Raw genomic sequence first — 19924 nt, 5'->3', positions numbered from 1 at the left:
CCAAGGCACTCTGTATCCAAGTAGCTCATGTAAAGTTCTCCCTTTTCTGCTTATAAAAATTCCCCTTGCTTCAACCTTTAATATGTCCACAAGTTACTGTGGCATATGCCTTCCTTCTGCAATGTGCTGCAATTCCCAAACAAATGCCATTATCTTTGGAGACTCTCAGATTGTTATTAAGCTGACAATTATGCATGTAATCTGGCTCTGAAGGGGAAACTCATTTTACTGCACATCAAATCATCCTCTAGTGCCTAGAATATAGCCAGGGCTCAGTGAAGGCAGCTCTTAGTGAGCATTCAAATTCCCGTCTTTCTGACCCTGTTCTACAGTGATGATGTTGGTTGGAGTATGCTTAGTGGTAGAGCTCTTGTCAAGCATTCACAGGACCCTGGGTTAGATTCCTGGAGCCACAAGCAAACAAACAAAACAGACTTAAGAAACTAAAGTGACAGACAACATAGTAGCTCAGAACAAGACACTGCAGACTTAAGAGGCTCAACTTCAGACCCAGTTCTGTTCCTGCTATGTTTCGAATGTGGTTTGTCCTCCCCAAACTCATGCAGGATTTTTTTTTTTTTGCACAATACCTTTATCTTATTTATTTATTTTTATGTGGTGCTGAGGATCAAATCCAGTGCTTCACACGTGCTAGGCAAGTGCTCTCCCACTGAGCTTCAGCCCCAGCCCTCATGCAGGATTTTGAGCCTCAAAGTCTTAGGGTAATTATATCAAGAGAGTAGAAACTTAAGCTGACCATAGTGTTTAATGATAAGTCCTTTGGGAAGTGATTAGAAGATTAGGTCATTAGGTTGGAGCCCCTAAGATTGAGCCCTTTTCAAGGGGAGGGAGAGAGACCACACAGAGACACACAGGCATTCCAAACATGATCCATGCAGCCAAGGGGGCCTCCCAAGAGGTGCACCATGGTTTTGGGATGTCCCCCTCCCCAACTCTGGGCCAAAATGAGCCTCTTGGCTGTATCATCGACTCTAGGTATTTTACTATGATAAAGGAAAAGGGGCTGATCAGGTTCTTCACGAGGACCTGGGGCAAATGACCCTGCTACATTTGCCTGGGTGCCTCCCACTCTGAAGCGGGGTGTTATATGACTCCGCAGGACCACCATGAGGATGGAAGGGCCAGTCCCTGTGGCCCCTGATGCACTGCTTGGGGGAGGAGCAGTCCTGCAACAAAGCTGGGTGTTGGAAAGCTCAGATGGGAGTGCTCGGCCACCATCATCACGGTGGCAAGGTCTGTCTGGAAGGGAAGGGGGATGGTTCCCAGCCTACCACTCACTAGATGAGAGACCTCTGGGACTGAGTTGCCAGATTAAGTAAATAAAAATAGAAGGTCCACACTGAAAACAACTTTCAGATTAAAGATGCATAGTTTTCAAGGGTAGGTATATCCCTGTTACTGCCTGGGACACACCTATGCAAAAGAACTATTTTTAAAATATATTTAATAAGTTACTTTTAAGTAGAGGTATGTCCTATATATGCAATATTTGATAATTACTAAAAAGCAATTTTTGTTTGTCTGAAATTCAAATTAAAGTAGGTGTTCTGTACTTTGCTCAGTGACCTGAATACTGGGTTGGTCATTGAACCCTCTATACATACTTTAGCTTTCCACTCCATAGAAATGAGAACAAAAATGACTAAATATGAAGACTGAACGTCTGCATGCCTGTCAAGGAATTCACAGTGCCTACAGCAGAGAAAGGCAGAGGAACGGCTGGCTTCACTTTCATTGTTAGCAGGGCTGAGCGTCAAGGGGTCTCTTCCTCCACTCTGTCCCCAGCTTCCCTGCACCATGTCCCCGTCACCGAGGTCTTCACCTGGGTCTCACATGATTGTCCTCCAACCCACCCCATCTAGTCACCAGAGAAAAGCAAATTGCTGTTGAAGAAAAAGATGTGTAGGTCACACAGCTTCATACTGAGATGAGGGACCCCTGGCCAGAGACCCCTGGCCAGGTGGTTACAGGTCAAGGGCTAGGCTTGGCACCAAGGCCATGCACTCCCACACATGAGCCTCCCCAGACTGTGCACTCTCCGACTCACGGCTGACTTTGACAAACTCACAGGCACTTCCCATTGCCCCACAGGTCCTTTTAAAAAGTCACGGAGACCCACTGGCAGACCCTCACACATGTGCAAACACAGCTTCAAACTTAGGGGAGTCCCAGACTGTTGACACACATTTTCAGATAATGACCAGGCACACCTGGGCACACAGACACATACATCCTGACATTCACTCCAGGGAAACTGAGAACCCACTTGCTCAAGCTGGACCTGTCTGTGAGCGCCCAGATCCCTCCACACACATGCAGGCACAGACATGCACACAGCCCATCTGCAAACGGACATCCTGGAACTTCAAGTCATCCTCCGAACGCAGACCCTTGGACAGCATCCCCTGTCTGCCCCCTCGGGGGCGGCTCCCTACACTGGAGCACAGCCACTGCAGAGCCCCAAGCCCATCCAAGCCCCTCACCCACAGCACTTCATAGGAGTCCTGCCTAGCCAGAACATTTCCTGAGGGCTCCCAGCTCCATGCTCCCCAAAGTATCCTCAGTCTCCCCCCAAATCATCTTCTTGTGCCCCCATCAGGGAAAGGGGATAACTGGCCTCTTTGGTCCCCAACTGATCTGTCCAGCGTCCTGGAAGACTTCCTCCATCCCTCACCAGACTGGCGGTTCCCAGACCCGACCTTCCTGCTCCTAGATCCCTCCTGACCCGGCCAGGCTGCCTGTCCTGGAGGAAGCACCACGTCCTCCTTGGGCCGGTACCCGTCTCCTCAGTCTCTTCTCTCTCCTGGTGTCCAGGGACATCAGGGGACCGAGTCGTCCCGCGGCTCAGAAACGCCTGTGAGCGGCTAGTCGCGTCGGGGGAGGCTGGGGTCCCTAACACGGCGCGGCAGTGGCTGGCTGCAGCCCTCGCGCCCGCCGCGGCGTTCAGCAGACACAAGCAGGGCGGCGGTCCGACACGCCGCCACCCGTTCCCGCCGCGCCCAGCCACGGGGCCGTCCTCGGGCTGGGGGCTGTCCTTGGGGCCGGGAACTGTCCACGGGGGCTGTCCTTGGGCTGGGGGCTGTCCTTGGGGCTGGGGGCTGTCCTTGTGGCCGGGAGCTGTCCATGGGGGGCCGTCCTCTCGGTCTGGGGGCTGTCCTTGGGTCCGGGAGCTGTCCACAGGGGCCGTCCTCGGGCTGGGGGCTGTCCTTGGGGCCCGAAGCTGTCCTGGGGGCCATCCTCAGGCCAGGCCGTCCTCGGCCTGGTGCCCTCCTGAGGGACAGTGGGCTTTCCTTAGGGTGGGGGGCGTAGGGGAGGCTGTCCTCAAGATTGGGGGGCTGTTCACAGGGGCCTTCCTAGGGCCGGGGGCTACCCTGGGGGCCACCCTCAGGTTCAAGGCTGTCCTGGGGGCTGTCATGGGTGGGTCAGGGCTGTTCTGAGGGTGTGAGAGTCTGTCTCTTGGGTCGGGAGCTGGGTCCGAGGTTGTGTTTGGAGGAGTTGAGCTGTCTTGGGGCTGTGGTGGGGCTCGGGTCGCTCCGCGGCGCCATGCTTTCTTGGGGGCTGACCGCCAGCAAGGCTGTGCGGTCTGGACGTGAGCAACCTCAGCCTAGCCGGCACGCACGCGCACTCACAGAAGCCACACCGTCGTGCAGGCGTGCAAGCGGACTCGTGCCACGCAGGCCTGCGACGCGGCACACACGCGTGACCACGCAGACCCGCACACCCTCATGGTCCCACGACGCCCATGCACTCGCGCACTCCGAAGGCACACCACCACTCCAGACGCACACCACCAGACGCACACCACCAGACGCACACCACCAGACGCACACCACCAGACGCACACCACCAGGCTCACGGCGGGGCGGCCCGCAGCCGCGTCGTCGGGCGCGCGCGCACTTGCTCGCGCGCGGCCCGCTCTCCCGCGCACGTCCTGCGAGGCGGTGGCGCGCGTCTGCGCCCGGGCCCGTCGGGCCGTCGCCGGGCGAGATGTGCTAGCTCAGTTGCGGGACTCGCTCGCAGCGCACAGGGCGTCTGGCCGCACGCGCCGCACAAGGGACGCGGGCAGGCGCGCGGGTCCCGCCCCGCGAGGGGCCCCAGCCACCCGGACTCGACCGTGGAGCCCGACGGCCGTGCCAGAAGGCAGTGCGTTCGCCCGTGGAGGACTACAAGTCCCAGAAGGCCGCGCGCCCGCCTGTAGAGGACCACAAGTCCCAGAAGGCCGCGCGCCCGTGCACCGAGGAGAGGCCGCACGCGGGGGCCGCCGGGAGAGGGAGTCCAGGCGCGGCGCGTTCGCGTCAGGGCTCCCTGTCGGCGGGCGGCAGAGGCTTTGGGTAGCTCTTTTCCGAGCGGGCTCTGACGGCACGCCGGGGCACCTGTGTGCCCGTCGTCACAGGGCGGGGTGTAGGTCCCAGCCGCTGCCCGTCTCCTACGTCACCGAGGGGCGTGGCCGAGCCTACGGGGCAGCCCGAGTTAGACAGCGCGGGGGGAGCGCGGGGCCGGCGGGGACGGTCGCTCGGTAGCCGCGAGGCGTGCGAGGGTCCGCCGCCCGCGCCGCCCGCGCCGGCCCCGCGTCCCTCCCGAGGTGGAGTGGGGACGTCGCCTAGGCGACCCGCCTTGGCACAGCGTGCCCCCTGGGTCGCGGCCTCTGCACCTCTGCCATCACCGTGAAGGGGTGGTCCTCTGGCCTCGGGAGAGCGCGTGGGCGTTCTGGACCCCCGCCGCCCGCTGCCAGTCGGCCGGGACGAGCAGGGCCACCTAGGCCACCCCAGGACCGGGGGGGGGGGGGGGCAATGTGTGAGAAGTGCACACCGCGTGCCGCTGCGGTTCAGAGGTGGCTCAGGCAGCATCGCCAGGACTGTGGTCAGCCGCTGCCTGGGCTTGTAAGTGGCCCAGGTGGGCTAACAGGCTGGTCAGCAGATGGGTCAGCATTGCCCACGGTGAAGGTGTGTGTGAGCACCTGCCCCAAGTGCCAGAATAGCCAGCTTGCCCGCTCTTCACCTGGCAGTGTTCCTGTGTCCAAGGATTAGATTTTACTTGGATCCAGTACCCAGTAGTTCTCAGTGTGTTGCTTTGGCCAACAAATGGATTATCTATGTGTCATGGTTGGGTTGAGTGTCCCCAAAGGCCCACAAGTTACAGGGTAGTGTTGCCAGGCTATGGTGGGTGGCTCCTTAAAGTGGGGCCTAATGGGGACCCTGGCCTCTTGGTCTCACTTCTGCTTCTTGGCTCATGGAGTGAGTCGCTTACGCTGCCACACACTCTTGCTGTAATGTGCCCCCCTGGCCAGAGGCCCAAAGTGAGGGGGCCACTAGATCTTGGACTGGAGCCTCCAGAGCCAGGAGCTGAACCAAGTCTTTTCACTTTGTAAGTTAATTGCCCCAGACGTTGTGTTACAGTAATGGAAGGGGAAGGGCATCAGCCAGGCTCGATGAGGCATCTGGAACCAAGACTCCCTCTGGCCACGTAGCTTTCTCTTTCCAGGTCAGTTTTCTCATCAGCATGCCCAGCCCTAACCTATAGGACTGCACAGTTAGCTCTCGAGTCCTTTTGAGTCTGACTGGACACTGGGAACCCATGAACCCAATCCTCTAAGGCCAGGGGAAGTCAAGTCTCAGGGCGTCCGCTCAGAGACGGCAGGGCAGTTATGCTCCCCTTCAGGGTGTGGTTGTGAGGGCAGGAGGGCTGCTCAGGCCACTCCAGCCAGCGCCCACTTCACTGCCTTCCCTACTACCTGCTGTAGAGACTCTTCAGGAACAGCTTTAGGAAAGGGTGACCCTCTCACCTTGGCTGATCACAGAATGACCATCTAAGCTGTGAACCAAATAGATGCCACAAGAGATGACCACAATTCAATGGGCTTTCATTTTAGTGTGATTAAAAGTTGAGTTCTAAGAATCTGAAAAAAATCAGGACCTATCTAATGCCAGAGTGGCTAGAATTACACCAGAAAAACCCTTTTACATCTTTACTGCAAAACCCAACCACAGTGTGTGCCGAGGCGTCAGAGAGGGTGGGGTCATGGGAGCAGGGACACAGCAGCCATCAGGTGGGTTACCAACACTGATCCAATTAGCCACAAATGGAAATCTCTGGTCATTATGGGATAACGTGCATGTGTAAAGATTTCCTCCTGAATTACCTGCGGGGTAACCTGCTGCATTGTATGGGTGTTAAAGCTGGGTTAAAGTGTGGTTTGTGGACTGAAGAAAGATTGCCCCAGGGATAAACATCTTTTAACAAGAATTAGGAATAGATGTGTCACAGATTCTGAATCCTGATATTGGCATTTTTACATTGAGGGTTCGTGAACAAGCGAATCTCAAATTTCCATTTACAAATGCCCAGTCAAGTAACTGAAATATTTGTTATTATTCTCAAATTTAAAAACACTACTGGAACATAAGTGCAGTTAAAGAAAACATGGAATCAAGGAGTATGGAAAGATCCTATGGAGCAATTTAGAAAGACCCTGTTTCAAACAAACAAACAAACAGAATAGGTTAAGGACGTGGCTGATGCATCCTCGTGGTTACGTGCCCCCAAGTTTAATCCCTGGTACAGAAAAAAAAAATCCCATGGAAGTAATTATTGAATCATCCAATACCCAAAAACATAAGATCTGCAAGCCAAATGAGGCACAAAGTGTCTGAATTTATAGCTTTAGCAAAAAGCACACCTTAGCAAACTCTTGACAGGGACAAAAGAGACTGAGAAATGATTATTTTTAACTTTATTTTTATTGTTGACACTATTACAGATAGAACGATCACAACCATATCAACAAACCGAAAACCTGTGCACAAGAAAGATGATGATGAGGACACATCAAGATGCTGACTACAGTTGTTGGACGGTGGAAACATGGATGAGTTTCTCTTCTACATTTCCACAATGTCAAGGTTTACTATAGTGGACACATACTGCATGGGTGATGGGAACGTAGGGGGTGAAGGGGACTACTGACCACTGACAAAGGCCACTCAGAGAAACGGAGGCAGCACGCTTCCCTGTAACCCCACAACCACCTGTAGCTCTCAGCCGCTCTGTCTTCCAGTCTCCGACACGTATGGGACGTATCGTGAGCCCCCAGACCACAGCCCCCCCGTGTTAGCAGCAGCAATTCTTAGGAATACAGGTGAATTTCCTTCTCCTTTACTAACTTCCCAGTTTTCTATGAGTATGTATTATATTTGTAAAGGGAAAATACATACATTAAATTTGTCACCAAAACACCAAGGATTATTCAAGAAATTTTAGACAAAATATGTAGCCAGAATCCCACAATGACATCACTAATTTAATTATTTTTCACATTTTTTTTCACTTTTTGATTTGATGCACACACATTGAACACCATTACACCCACAGGCTGTGCACTGGAACAATGTGGAGGAAAGGACCGAGATGCTGGCGGAGTCTATGGGCTGGGGATGTGTGTGAATTGTTTTTATTTTCCAATTTTGCTCTGTTTTCTAATTTCTCCTCTGGGTACATGTTACGCTTATAATGTAGACATACACAATAAATGTTATCAGGACACTATTAAAAGGAACACTGGAAAAAATTAAGATAAAAGGATTTAACCATAATTCCAAAAGGGTACCATACAGCTATCTTGAACACACGTTTTGACATGGTTATATTATAAACCTGTGTAAAGAAACAAGAAAAAACAGGATGCTTTAGAGTGAATCTGTCTTTGGATGGTGGGGATATGGAATTTTTCCTCCACTTTGTTTTTTCCAAGTGTTTGATGAATTCCAATTATGTTCACAATGGAAATGTGATCATCAACTTTAACAGCACTACCATAAAGAACATTCAAGAAAGTTAAGAAAATGATGCTCAACTATAAGCGTACAACAACACAACAGCTTTTGACTATAAGCATACATTTTAAAGTTATAATTGTAGTATAAATATAATTTTGTGTCCTGCTTTCTCCACTTAATCTTCCGTAAATATATTTCCATGTTGCTACATAACTCTTTATGATTATCATTTTTAAACAGCTGCATAAGAGTCCAAAGATACGTTCACTTAATTCTTACTCTACTGTTTGGCATTTAAGTTTCCAATTTCCCATACACGTAAGGTTGGAACAGACACCCTTCTTGGCAAGTTGCTTTCTGAAAAGGGTCTAGTGATTCACACCGCCTATGGCACTGAACCCCCAAATTCACTCTGATGACATCCACACTGATCCCAGTCCAGGGCCCTCTCATTGGGGGATGCCTCACAGGCGTTTCCCTGGATGTCTGCTCCGACTATGGGTCTTTCTATGCAGCTTCCCACACTCTACCTCCAGGACACCACCCACCCATCCTCACCCCTGCTCTGGCGCTCCCTCTGTCTCCTGGGTCTGCGGGTGTGCTAGGATGCCCTTCTTTGGCTTACTCAATTCTGTTTCTTGCTCTCAGCTCTCCAGCCTCCTAGACTTTGGCATTCCCTGCAGCTTGGACACACTCCCCGGGAGCCCTAGACCTGCGGATCTAGAAGAGTAAGATTCAAATACGTTTCCCTCGGTGGATATTTTAATTTTGCTTGTTCAAATGATCTGCGCTTGTCTTTTGCTTACTTCAACTAGAGATCCGCTTTTTTTTTTTTAATTTTTAAAAATTTTAAAGTTTTTTTTTTTTCAGCCAACTCAAGGCCAAAAATTTTCTTAATATAGCCATTATGCGAGGGGAGAAGCAAAGGAGCACTGGATGTCCACAGCACAGGACAGGGGAGACCCCAAGCTGAGGTCAGTTTGTGATCAAGAGGAAAACCGAGATGGGACGACACGACACCTATGGAGAGGTCAGAAGCGCCTAGAAGGCCTGAAGAGAAGAACAGATGGGAACAAAACAAATTAAGGCTGCCGGGAACCTGAGTCCGTGTTGAGCTTGGGCTAACTGTAAAGGAAGCTTTTTTTTTTTTTTTTTAAAACACTTTTAAATTTTTTTAAAATGCAAGTTAGACATGGGATTAGAGAGTTAGGTAAAGAAGACAGTTAGGTTTAAGCAATAGAAAGATCTAAGGATACTAGCTCCTGGGCACCCAGGGAGCAAACTGACTTGTGGCAGCACACATGCCACATAGGTGACTCAAGCCATGTTGCTACTTGTCACTTAAGGCAGGAAGCATTCAGAAGAAGTGATGAAAGGTTGTCAGCTTGCTTCCTTATGTACAGCAGCGAGTCTGTCCTGTGGTTCTCAACCTTCATTAGGCACTACTGTGATCTAGTGATGGTTGCAACCCATTCTTTAAAGGCAAAGACTTAGGATTTATGGGGAAAAGCATCACATTTTAAATTCACTACTGAACACACATTATGTTGGTTTAAAAAAAACACTTTAAAAAAACACCCAAATTGTAATATTTTTGCACGAGAACCACTGCAAGGTACACACAAAGGGGACAGGTTGACCTGGGTCACAAAGGCCAACCTATAAATTGTAAAGGCTCACACAGCGTCAGGTCGCAAGGTGTTGGTGCAGACGAAATGGCTGTACAAGGAAGCGAAAATCACTCCTTTTTTCAAACAGCAAAGAATAAAGACATGTTACTTTTCCTGTCTACACCTTCAGGAGATTAGGAGTGAGAAACGTAGCAGTCAAAGATACTGACAGGGTTCAAATAATGCACAAGGAATCTTTCTCAGACCAAAGACACTTACAGATATATTCTACTTTGTTGCTCTCTCCCTCCTCCAAGAACAAAAAATTAAGAGTGTCAGGTGAGATACCTCTGCACAGTAAACTGCAACTGTGTATCATATTAAATCCAAACATGTGATCCCCATTTTGCTACGTTCTGCTCATTTATATACACTGCAGGGAACCTTCTGTTTAGGTTATAGGAGCATCATTTACAGGTGATTGGGCCAATCTCTCGGGTTGACGCAATCTGGTAGCTGGGATAGACGTAAGATATGTGCTATAGCTTTCCCCATGCAGACACTGATGCTCACGGGGAGAGCTAAGGCTGAAGGAGTATCCACGCTGTCTGGCTAATCTGAGCTGTCTGATGTTAAGTCAGGTGTACACATGCTAAGGTGAGTTTCCTATTGACATTATCATAGTCTTGTGTTGGGTAAGGGTCCAGTTCTAGGTGGAGGTTTTCCAACCTTTACACTTAGCCAGTGTGGCTGTTCTGGTGCCTGGCAAGGGACAGGCGGTCACTGAAGAGCTGCCCACAGACATCACATCTGAAGTGCTTCTCGTCGGCTGGCTGGGTGCCTCCGGTGCTGGTGCTGGCACGCTGGATGTAGCCTGAACACTCCCCGGGGGCGCCCACGGGCTCCAGCATGACCATGCTGGCCTGGGCCTTCAGGGGCCCACCCAAGGCTGCGCTGCACGGGAAGGTCTCTGTGCACTCCTTGTAGCCATCATAGGGCTCTTCCACCTCAATCTCCTCGTCTTCACCCTCCTCTTCTGGATCTCCCACTCCTAGGCCCTCAGGCCCGTCGGCATCTCCTTCTGGCCCTTGGGCTCCCTCCTCTGGGTCTTCAATCCCTACACCATCTGGCTCATCTGCATCCACGATTGGCTGCTCGGCTTCTCCATGGGGCTCTGCGGCCTCTCCTCCTGGCCCTTCGGCCTCTCCATTTGGCTCGGCAGCTTCTACTTCTGGCTCGGCAGCCTCTACCTCGGGCTCGGCAACCTCCACCTCTGGCTCAGCAGCTTCTATGTTTGACCCTTGAATTCGCAGGATTTCTTGTGGAACGAGGACATTGGCTTCAACTTCCTGGGCAGCAGCAGCTTCTTCTTCCTCCTCTTCCTCCTCCTCCTCTTCCTCCTCCTCCTCCTCCTCTTCCTCAGGGTGAAACACGGTGTGCTTGGTTAGGACCGTGTCGTGGATAAAGGCCTGCCCACAATCTTTGCACTCATAGAATGGCATTGGTTTCCTGAAGGGCTCTGCAAGAAATGAAGTGTGAGTGTAGGAGGGCCCATATTCATAGGGCTCATCCTTGTGGACCTTGGTGTGGTGATCGCCAAGTTCTTTTGCAGTGAAGAAGCACTCTCCACATATTGTGCATTCAAAGAGCTTCTCCTCGGTCTCACTTCCCTGGAACTCGGTGAGGGCGAAGCCATGAATGAGGACTTCCTCAGCCATCTCGCTCTGCTCCAGTAATTCATCCTCCCTGTGGTGTCTCATGTGCTCATTGAGAGCAGAGCTATGAATGAAGCCCTGTCCACACTGAAGGCATCGGATAGCTGACCCAGCAAGAGCAGGATTCCTCTCCGCAGCACGATTCCTCCGTGGCTTCACAGGCAAGAGGGAAATAAAACCATCATCACATCCCTTCATGGAGTACAGCTGGTCTTGCTCATGGATTCTCTGATGCTCAAAAAGGAAGGAGCTATGAATAAAAGATTCCCCACATTTTGGGCATTCAAAGAGCTGCTCACCAGTGAACTCCTTCGAAAACTCATTGATGGAATGGACGTGAACTTGAGACTCTGTGTCTTTGCTACTGTCAACACTCTTTCTGATGTGGACATCCTGATGACCTGTGAGATCTGTGAGATCCGCAAATCCCAGCCCACAGTCCTGACATTCATAGATTGTGTCATCTGGGTCATCCTTCTGGGGCTCCTCCAGATCTGACCCCTGAATGACAGTGTCTTCAACCATCTCCTGATCGTGGGTCTCCTCACCACGGGCTTCTACACCATGGGGCTCCTCACCATGGGGCTCCTGACCACGGGGCTCCTGACCACGGGGCTCTTCACCACGGGGCTCCTGACCACAGGGCTCCTGGCCACGGGGCTCCTGGCCACGGGGCTCCTTGCCATGGGGCTTCTGACCATGGGTCTCCTCACTGTGGGGCTCCTGATGATGAGTTTCCTCTCCAGGGGGCTCTTGACCACGGGTCTCTTCACCCTGGGGCCCCTGGGCAGGAGTTTCCTCTCTGTGGGGCTCCTGAGCATGGGTCTCCTCGCCACGGGGCTTCTGAGCACAGATCTCCTTGCCACAGGGCCCCTGGGCAGGAGTTTCCTCTCTGTGGGGCTCCTGAGCATGGGTCTCCTCGCCACGGGGCTTCCAAGTACAAGTTTCCTCTCCATGGGGCTCCTGAGCACGGATCTTCTTGCCACAGGGCTCCCAAGCATGAGTTTCCTCTCTCTGGGGCTCCCGAGCACGGGTCTCTCTGCTGTGGGGCTCCTGACCTCGGGTGGCCTTGCCAGAGGACTTTTCTTGGGTGTAGATGTTCAGACGTGCACGGAAGAAGCTGCTGAAAGCAGAGCTCTGCCCTGACTCTCTACGTTTGTAGCGTGCTTGCTCTTCAGCATAGCGCTCTTGGGCATAACTTGTCTGAGGGTCAGTAGGGGCCAAGCTGCGAATGACAGATCGCTCATAAATTCTACTTCCAGAGGGCTTCTCTCTATTGTGAATCTTCTGGTGCTCAGTGAGGTCAGAGCTACGAGCAAAGCACTCCCCACATTCCTGACATTCATACAGCTTCTCTCTAGGGCGAACTGTTTGCAGTTCACCAAAATGTAGGGAATGGATTACAGAGGTCTCGTTGCCCCTGTGTTCGATGTACTTCTTTTTAGCACGTGCCTTCTGGTGTTCACGGACATTTGAGCTGGGAAGAGAAAATTTGGCATCTTGCTTGAATTCACTGGATCCCTCTCCAGCAAGACTTCTTGGAGGTTCAGCATGAGATACACTTGGCATAACAGAATCCTTATAGTTGTTATTCTTACCCGCTTCAGAAGGGTTCTCTCTGGCAGCAATCTTCCGTCGCTTATTATTAAGGTCTGAGATATAAATGGAGGATTCTCCCTTCTCATCGCATTCATTTTGCCCATTTCCACTGTGACGTTTCAGGGGTCTGGGAGCAGCCAGGCTATGGATGACAGACCTCTTGTGCTCCTTCCCTTCACAGGCGCTCCCAGCGGCAGCTGAGCTCTGAATGGTGGACTCTGCGACTGCTTTTAGTTGACTGGGCCCCGCTATGCTGTGACTTCTCAGAGTCTCAGCAGGGGTAAAGCTGTGGACCACAGACCTCTTGTAGAATCGCCCTGTGGTGGACACCCGCTGGTCTTCATCAGGGTTGCTGCTGATGGTGAACGCCTTCTCATCCTCCTCATCTTCAGGGGGTCTTGTTATAGTGTGACTCTTCTGAGACTCGGTGAAGGGCGTGCTGTGAATGACAGATTTCTCATATGCCCTGCTTTCAAAGAAGTTCTTCCGAGCATGGATTTTCTGACGCTCACTGAGATCGGAGCTTTGCATAAAGGCATCCCTGCCATCTGCGAAGGCAAAGAGCTTCTCCTTGGTGTAAGTCTTCTGACGTCTTTTAAGGGACTGACCAGGAATAAAGGTTTCCTCACACACTTTGCTCCTGTTTTCAAATGGGTTTCCTCTGGTGTGGACTTTCTGATGTTCCTTCAGGGATGAGCTATGAAGGAAGGTCTCCCCACAAACCTTACACTCATAGATTTTCTCCTTATTATACATTTTCTGAAATTCATTCAGGGCTGCGTTGGGCATGAAAATTTCCCGATGTTCACGCTCGCGCTCAGGCTCACGCTCATTATCTTTGTCTTCTCCAAAATTCCCTCTGTTGTGGATTTTCTGGTGCTCAATCAGGGCAGAACTATGAAGGAAGGTTTCCTTACAAACCCTGCACTCATAGAATTTGTCTTTGCCATATATCTTCTGAAGCTCGCTGAAGGTTGGGCTAGGCATGACGGTCTCCTCGTGCTCCTGCTCCCTGTGCTCTGCACGGCACTCTCTCGCGTGGATCTTCCGATGCTCAGCCAGCGCGGCACTCTTATTGAAGGTTTCCCCACACTCCTTACACTCGAAGCGTTTCCCTCCAACCTGACCTTTCTGAACCTCACTGACTGCCACACTGTGAATGAAGGACTCCCCATACTCATAGAGGTTCTCTCTGGTGTGCATGATCTGGTGCTCAACAAACTCTGAGATGACATTGAATGACCGCCCACACTCATCACACACATACGCCATGGGCCCAAAGTCCACTGACTGTGACTCAGAATAGGAGGAGGAGCCGAGGCCACTTAGGCTGCTCATGCTCATGGCCTTTCTCATCTCACTGCCACAGTCAAAGGGCTTCTTTCTGACACAGCCATTATGATCATGGGCTGTGTCAAAATGATAGCGCCTTTTTCTTTCCAGAACTCTCTTTCTGGAAACAAGGCTTGAGTTGAACCTGAAGCCCCCCCTGAAGGCACTCCCTTCAGAACCCCTCTCCTGGATCACTGACTCCCTCCTGCTGAAGGCAGCATCCTTCCAGTTATCATCTGGCATTCTGGGGAGCCTCTGTGGCCGCTCCTCCGGCTCCCTTGCTCTTCCTGATCTGGGGCCACGTGACACATCTTTGATGAACTTCTCCATTATCACTCCATGGCAAGATTCGTCCTCACAAATTCCGCGCCGGTGAGAGGGCTTCTTGGCTTCAGGCATGGTTTTCAGACCTGGAAATAAACCCCAAACATAAATACTCCCTGGCCCATGTACTTGCACAAGGTGGCCACAGGAGCTGGAGGAGAGCACTCTGCTGCGACACCTGGGAATGGGTCTCATGGCTAGGTGGCTCCTCTGTAGGATCAGCCTGGGGCTTACCTCGGCTGGTGCTTGGGTAGACACTTCTCCTGGACCTTGATGAGTGGCCTTGGGTCATGTGGGAATGGCGGTCATCTTCAGCAAGTTGTACCCCTGGTCACAAGAGTGCAACAGCTCAAATTGGAGTTGGGGAATAAGACTCATCACCATAAATTGATTTTCATTTTCCTCTGAGCTACTAAATATAAAGTAGCTCATTTCTAATTAATTGACTATCTTTCATTTACTGACGCATTTTCCTACCATCCATTCCCTAACGTATTCCGTTCTGCATTTTAATTCTCTTAATGACACCCAAAGATGTGTAAAAGACTTCACGTGCCTGGGAACTCGGTGCACCTCTTATAGTCTTCAATTCTTGTCACTCTCTCTTTCACTGCCCTTCACGGCCAGTCCTCCTCCTCATTTTTTGTGGAGCTGGGGATTGAACCCAGGGCCTTGTGCATGCGAGGCAAGCACCCTACCAACTGAGCCACATCCCCAGCCCTCCCTCCTTTTTTTGTTTTTTTGTGGTTATAGATGGACACAATGCCTTTATTTTGTCTTTTATTTTTATGTGGTGCTGAGGATCGAGTCCAGTGCCTCAGGCATGCTAAGTAGGCGCTCTGCCACTGAGCCCCAGCCCAGCCCCCTTCCTCCTCCTTTTTGATAGTCCTTCCCTACCTGCTCTCTAACATCAGGCCTATACCACCAACTGTCTGCTACCAACTGGGGCTAGATGTTCTTCGGGTGGAGTTCACACAGAAACTCAAGACCCATTCTAAATGTGTTTTTAAAAATCTCTGCTGTCATTTATTCTAGAAAAAAATATTAACTCTGTGTCAAGAGCCATCTCCTTGATCACAACCACCTGTACAAGCTATTCTTCAACCAAAGTCAAGAGATTTCTTTAAAAGGCATTTAAAAATCTCTTGCCTGAAAATTTTCAAAGGCTTCTTATTACCCTTGAAGTCCAACTATGTTAGTGTGGACTCATCCTGCAACTTGAAACAATCATAGTGACAAAGTGGCCCAATGACCAGACTGAGAGTAAGAGAAGCAGCTCCCTACCCAGGGAGAGCAACTTCCTGTAGTTCTCCATGTTGTCCTGGACTGGGTTCTGAGGTTTCCTGTCCTGATTGAGGTTCACGACATTCTGGTATGATTCCGCATCCTAAAAGAACAAGCACAGACCTCTCAATGGGGTCTATCCGCATGGATGTCCCAAAAGAGAATAATGCTGGCGACATGGGAGCTACATATATGAAGTTATACAGGAAGTGCTCACAGTATTGGGGGTTCTGAGTGATCCAAGTCAAGCGTTACTAGGGGCCTACATCGTACCTACCTTGGTGCTACACTCTGAGGCAGATCCCAAAGACGCATGACACATATTCCTTGCCCTCATGCAGCTTATAATTTGGTTGGAAAGAAAAGACTCATGAAACAATTAGAGAACAATAAACAGTAAATTGGGGTACAGATAATAAATGCTAAGTAGACTTTGTGGAGGGAAAGTTCAGGGCAGGCCTGAACAGTGAGCAGAGGTCCTCACAGGGGGCCTTCAGTGGTGTGTGAGAGTACAGCATGTGCAGAGGGGGACTGGTGGGAAAGCCCAACAGGCTAAACAGCAAACCCGCATGTGTACTCTGGGAGCAGAAGGAAGACGCTTTCAAGCAGACATCTGGTCATGATGAAAGTGCGATTTAAACTTCCCTCCCAGTTCCTCCACTGCAGGTTATGGCTACAACACAGGGTTCTAGTGTGCAGGATTTCCACATGACCCAGCAACACCCACAGGCACTGAGGTCCTATCCTCTTTGTTTTAGTAGCTATTACCCTAAAAATTTTAAATCCCTACAGTACTCAGGAGAACCTTCTCTGCAGGATCCTAGGGACCTCTGCTAGTTGCCAGAGGGAGGATGGCACTGAGACCTGCAGAGATTTAAGAGGAAGACGGTGCTGTGGGAAGTCCATAGGCTTTGGAGCTGGAGAAAACTGTTGGGTCAAAGGAGGCCTGTACCCTGCATGAGTTGGCAACCTTGGACACTCAATTCCTGACCCTCAGGTTCTTCAGTGTAAAACTGGGAGAAGAGCATCTATTTGTCTTACAACACTGGGGGTGAGGATCTTCTGAAATGTAATGTGTTGTCTGAATAAAGAAAAAGTATGTAAAGAAAATAAAGAAGTTTTGAGAATAAATTTACTGTAGTTCTATTGCTGGGAAGAGACATTGGATGTTATAGAAACATGGGAAAAGTGGCCCAAAAAGATGAGGTTTGCAGAACAAGGTGCATCTCCTACTGAGAGCAGGGCACAGGATCTGGCTCTGAGGGGGAGCCTCACGTAAGTGACAACCAGTGTCTGTTAGAAAGCAAGCATGACAGTAAGGAAAACTAGGCAGGGCAAGGCTGCGCAGCAGGCTTCATGACCAAACCTCAAGATGGGGCTTAGGGTTTCCAGGACAATAAACAAGCCACAAAAACCCAGGAGACCTTGCAACACTGAGACAGCCGCCTCTGCAGAAGCAGAGTCTGCCTTTGACACTGCCCTTCTGGGGTCTCCTGCAGAAAGCTCGTGGGCACAGGTCTGCACCTTCAGCCTGGCAAAGGTGCTGCTGCACTCACTCTTCCTGCAAAAGGAAGAGCAAGGGGCCCACAGACGTGTTTTAGTGACAAGAGAGGAAACAGACTACACAACATGGAGTCTGGCAGAGAGAAAAGTGAGAGGCCAAGGGACCCCCCTGGAGAAGGCAGAGCCCAGAGGCAGGAGGATAGACTTTTTTTTATATTTCTCTATCTGCCTAATTTGAATAAAATAAATGTGTATTAAATTCTCAACTGTACTGCTTTGATGAAAAAAAAAAGATGCTCTGACTTGGGATTAAGTCATCAGCACAGTGGCAGGCCTTCAAACAGCTGTTCACTTTGTGCTGTGACCAACAATGGTGTCTAAATGCACACAAGCTGTGGTCATGTCCCCTGGAGGAGAGGTGCTGGCTTAACGCTGGCACAGCACAATGCTGTCTTCACAACAGGACCTGTACAGGGGACAACTGAAGGAGTACACCTGGGATTAAAAGGTCCTGAGAGAATCTTTTGTGTTGTATACCCTAAAAGTCCATCTGCGTCACCTGCTGCTGCAGTTTCACTGCGTTCAGTAGGCGCCAGTCAGCGCTAGGCTGCTGCACTCTGCGGTTACACAACGTGTGTGAGCACGTGTATCTGTGGGACTGTCAAAGGCCTGTCAGGGCAGGACCTGTGTCTCAGTGGCCGCTGTGCTGCCCAGGGCCGGGGCCTCCAGTCTGCTGGGAGGCCTAGCTATGAAGGGATGAAGGCTAAGCTGCTGTCTCTCTTCTCTGTCGGACTCCTTCCTCAGGGCCAGCTCACACCCAGGTCCCTTCTCCTACCCTTGCAAACAGCGCCTCGAGCCAGTGACCACCACAGCAGTCAGCACAGTGCACAGCCAGGAGCCAGGGGCACAAGGTGCACAGCACACGCAGGGCATCACCTGACTCCACACCAGGGTGATAGGAGACAGGCACCACATCCACTTTACAGGTGAGGAAACTGAGGTTCAGCTTAGCTGAGTCAACAGCCCAGGACCACACGGCTGGCAGGTGGCAGGGCCATCTTTGAACTCTGTTCTCATCAGCTCCAGAGCCACGGCTTGCACTGCCCGTGCTCTGTAGAGGCACAGCTTTCTGGCCCGGCCTTCTTACAGAATCACTCTGCTCTCTGGCCACAGGGAGGGGCCTCAGTGACCAACCTATCAAGTGGCACACACTCGCTGAGGGCAAGGGCTCCTGGGACCACATGGGTGAATGAGGAAACAGGTAGCAGTGACCTCAGTCACTTGTCCTGCACTGGGACAGACCCAGGTGCCTTTGGGAGTAACTGGGGGCTCCTGGCTGTCAGTGGGCTCTAGGGGGCAGATTAGCACGTTATCTGGGGTAGGAAAGGCATTTCTGCCATGAAATGAAGACACTTTTCTGGAAAGAGGAACACTGAGCGTACCTGGGAGCGGGACTCATAATCCATCGAGTCCCTGTCATCTCTTTCAATTCCAAATCTTCTTTTTGCCATCACAGGAAGGGAAAGATCCCGCTGAGGCAGCCCTAGAAAGAAAAAAGCGTCAGGAAGGAACAAGGTCCAGCCCACCTGGCGGAACTCAGGTCTGCCCCCGAGCTCCCGGCCCACCCGGTGTGTGTGCCAGTGTCTGTCTCTTCTCTGCCTCCTATGGCAATGCCCCTCGACTGCCACAACACAGCAGCCTCATCCTTCTGTCCCTTGTCTCAGGCAGCGGAGGTCAGGCCTCAAGCTGCCTGGTCTGGGCAGGACACCCCCCAGCCCTGTCAGTCTCCTCAGCTGGGGCTGCCATGTTTCAGGCTCATCCAGACACCATGAACTCCTGGCAGATGTCAATCACGTTATTCCCTGGTGGCAATTTCAGGGTGCCCGACTGCCAGTGAGGAACAAGAGATGACTTCTGGTGATATGGACACCAACAGTTCATCAGCATGTCTGTTAGTTCCTAATGCTCTCCTAACTCACAGGGAGGTCTCAGGCCTGGCACATGGAGGAGCATCCCACACCTATACCAGGCCACGGAAGGCTTGCCAGGCAGCTGCACTGCTATAGCATGTCTGTCTTTCATGATCACACCTTCTATCTAAGGTGTTTCCTACTTCCAATCTTTCCAGCAGTCTTTACGGAGACACTGTTAGCTTTTTAAAAACATATGCCAGCTTAAGAAAAATACTGCGCAAAGAGTAACAGAGATGGAGATAGGTGCATAAGGCAAAGACTGCAGAGGAGCTTCAGACACGGGGGCCTGGACTCAACTTTGGAGGAACCAGGACACAGTCCACACCAAGCAGCATGGCCTTCCTGAGGCCCTGGCACAGGTACTGGCATGCAGACCCCAGGGGACTTACTGCTTCTAGGGCTCCTGGTGTACAACCAGCGGTCTCGAGGCTCCATGTCTCGGCTCCGGCCCCTCCGGTCCCATTCCCGCTCCCGGTCACCTAGGCAGCCAGATGTTGGGGTAGCTCATGAAGTGCTGGGACACACCTGTGCTCCCTTCACACACACACACACACACACACACACACACACACACACACACACACACACGCCTTGCCTCTCCCTTGAGGAGACGGCCCTGTATGGAGGGCTTGGGACCCTAGCATGATCCCCACCCAATACCTGCAACATGGGCTCTGAAGTCTGGCCCAAGTATGGCTCATTTAAAGCAAGTCCCAAAGCTCACCAGAGCCAGCTCCCCCCAGACCCTGGGATGTGTTCCTAATTCCGTTCCTCAGTGGTCAGGTCCAAAC

At 51.4% G+C, this 19924-nt stretch overlaps 1 protein-coding gene and 1 long non-coding RNA gene across 34 annotated transcripts in view; one reads left to right on the top strand and one right to left on the bottom strand.

The window, feature by feature from the left end:
• Positions 1 to 4633: 4633 nt before the first annotated feature.
• Positions 4634 to 8962, top strand: LOC308638353. Its single transcript, XR_014019825.1, has 2 exons — positions 4634 to 5502; positions 6779 to 8962. It is a non-coding gene; the product is annotated as an uncharacterized lncRNA (long non-coding RNA).
• The window catches only part of PEG3 (paternally expressed 3), a 30378-nt gene continuing 17193 nt past the window's right edge, over positions 6740 to 19924 (bottom strand). For all 33 annotated transcript variants that reach the window (XM_081275697.1, XM_081275724.1, XM_081275707.1 and 30 more), the window contains 5 exons: positions 19523 to 19612; positions 18603 to 18703; positions 15658 to 15760; positions 14608 to 14700; positions 6740 to 14459 (listed from right to left, as the gene is read on the bottom strand). In XM_081275697.1, the coding sequence (XP_081131823.1) occupies positions 10141 to 14459; positions 14608 to 14700; positions 15658 to 15760; positions 18603 to 18703; positions 19523 to 19612 (4706 nt within the window). In that variant the 3' untranslated portion in view covers positions 6740 to 10140. The remainder of the gene's footprint in view (positions 14460 to 14607; positions 14701 to 15657; positions 15761 to 18602; positions 18704 to 19522; positions 19613 to 19924) is intronic.

This window comes from Spermophilus citellus (assembly GCF_964194105.1).
Source record: "Spermophilus citellus genome assembly, chromosome: 18".
Classification (NCBI taxonomy): domain Eukaryota; kingdom Metazoa; phylum Chordata; class Mammalia; order Rodentia; family Sciuridae; genus Spermophilus; species Spermophilus citellus.
The sequence above is the reverse complement of the archived record's forward strand: the minus strand, read 5'-3'. Positions and strand labels throughout refer to the sequence as shown.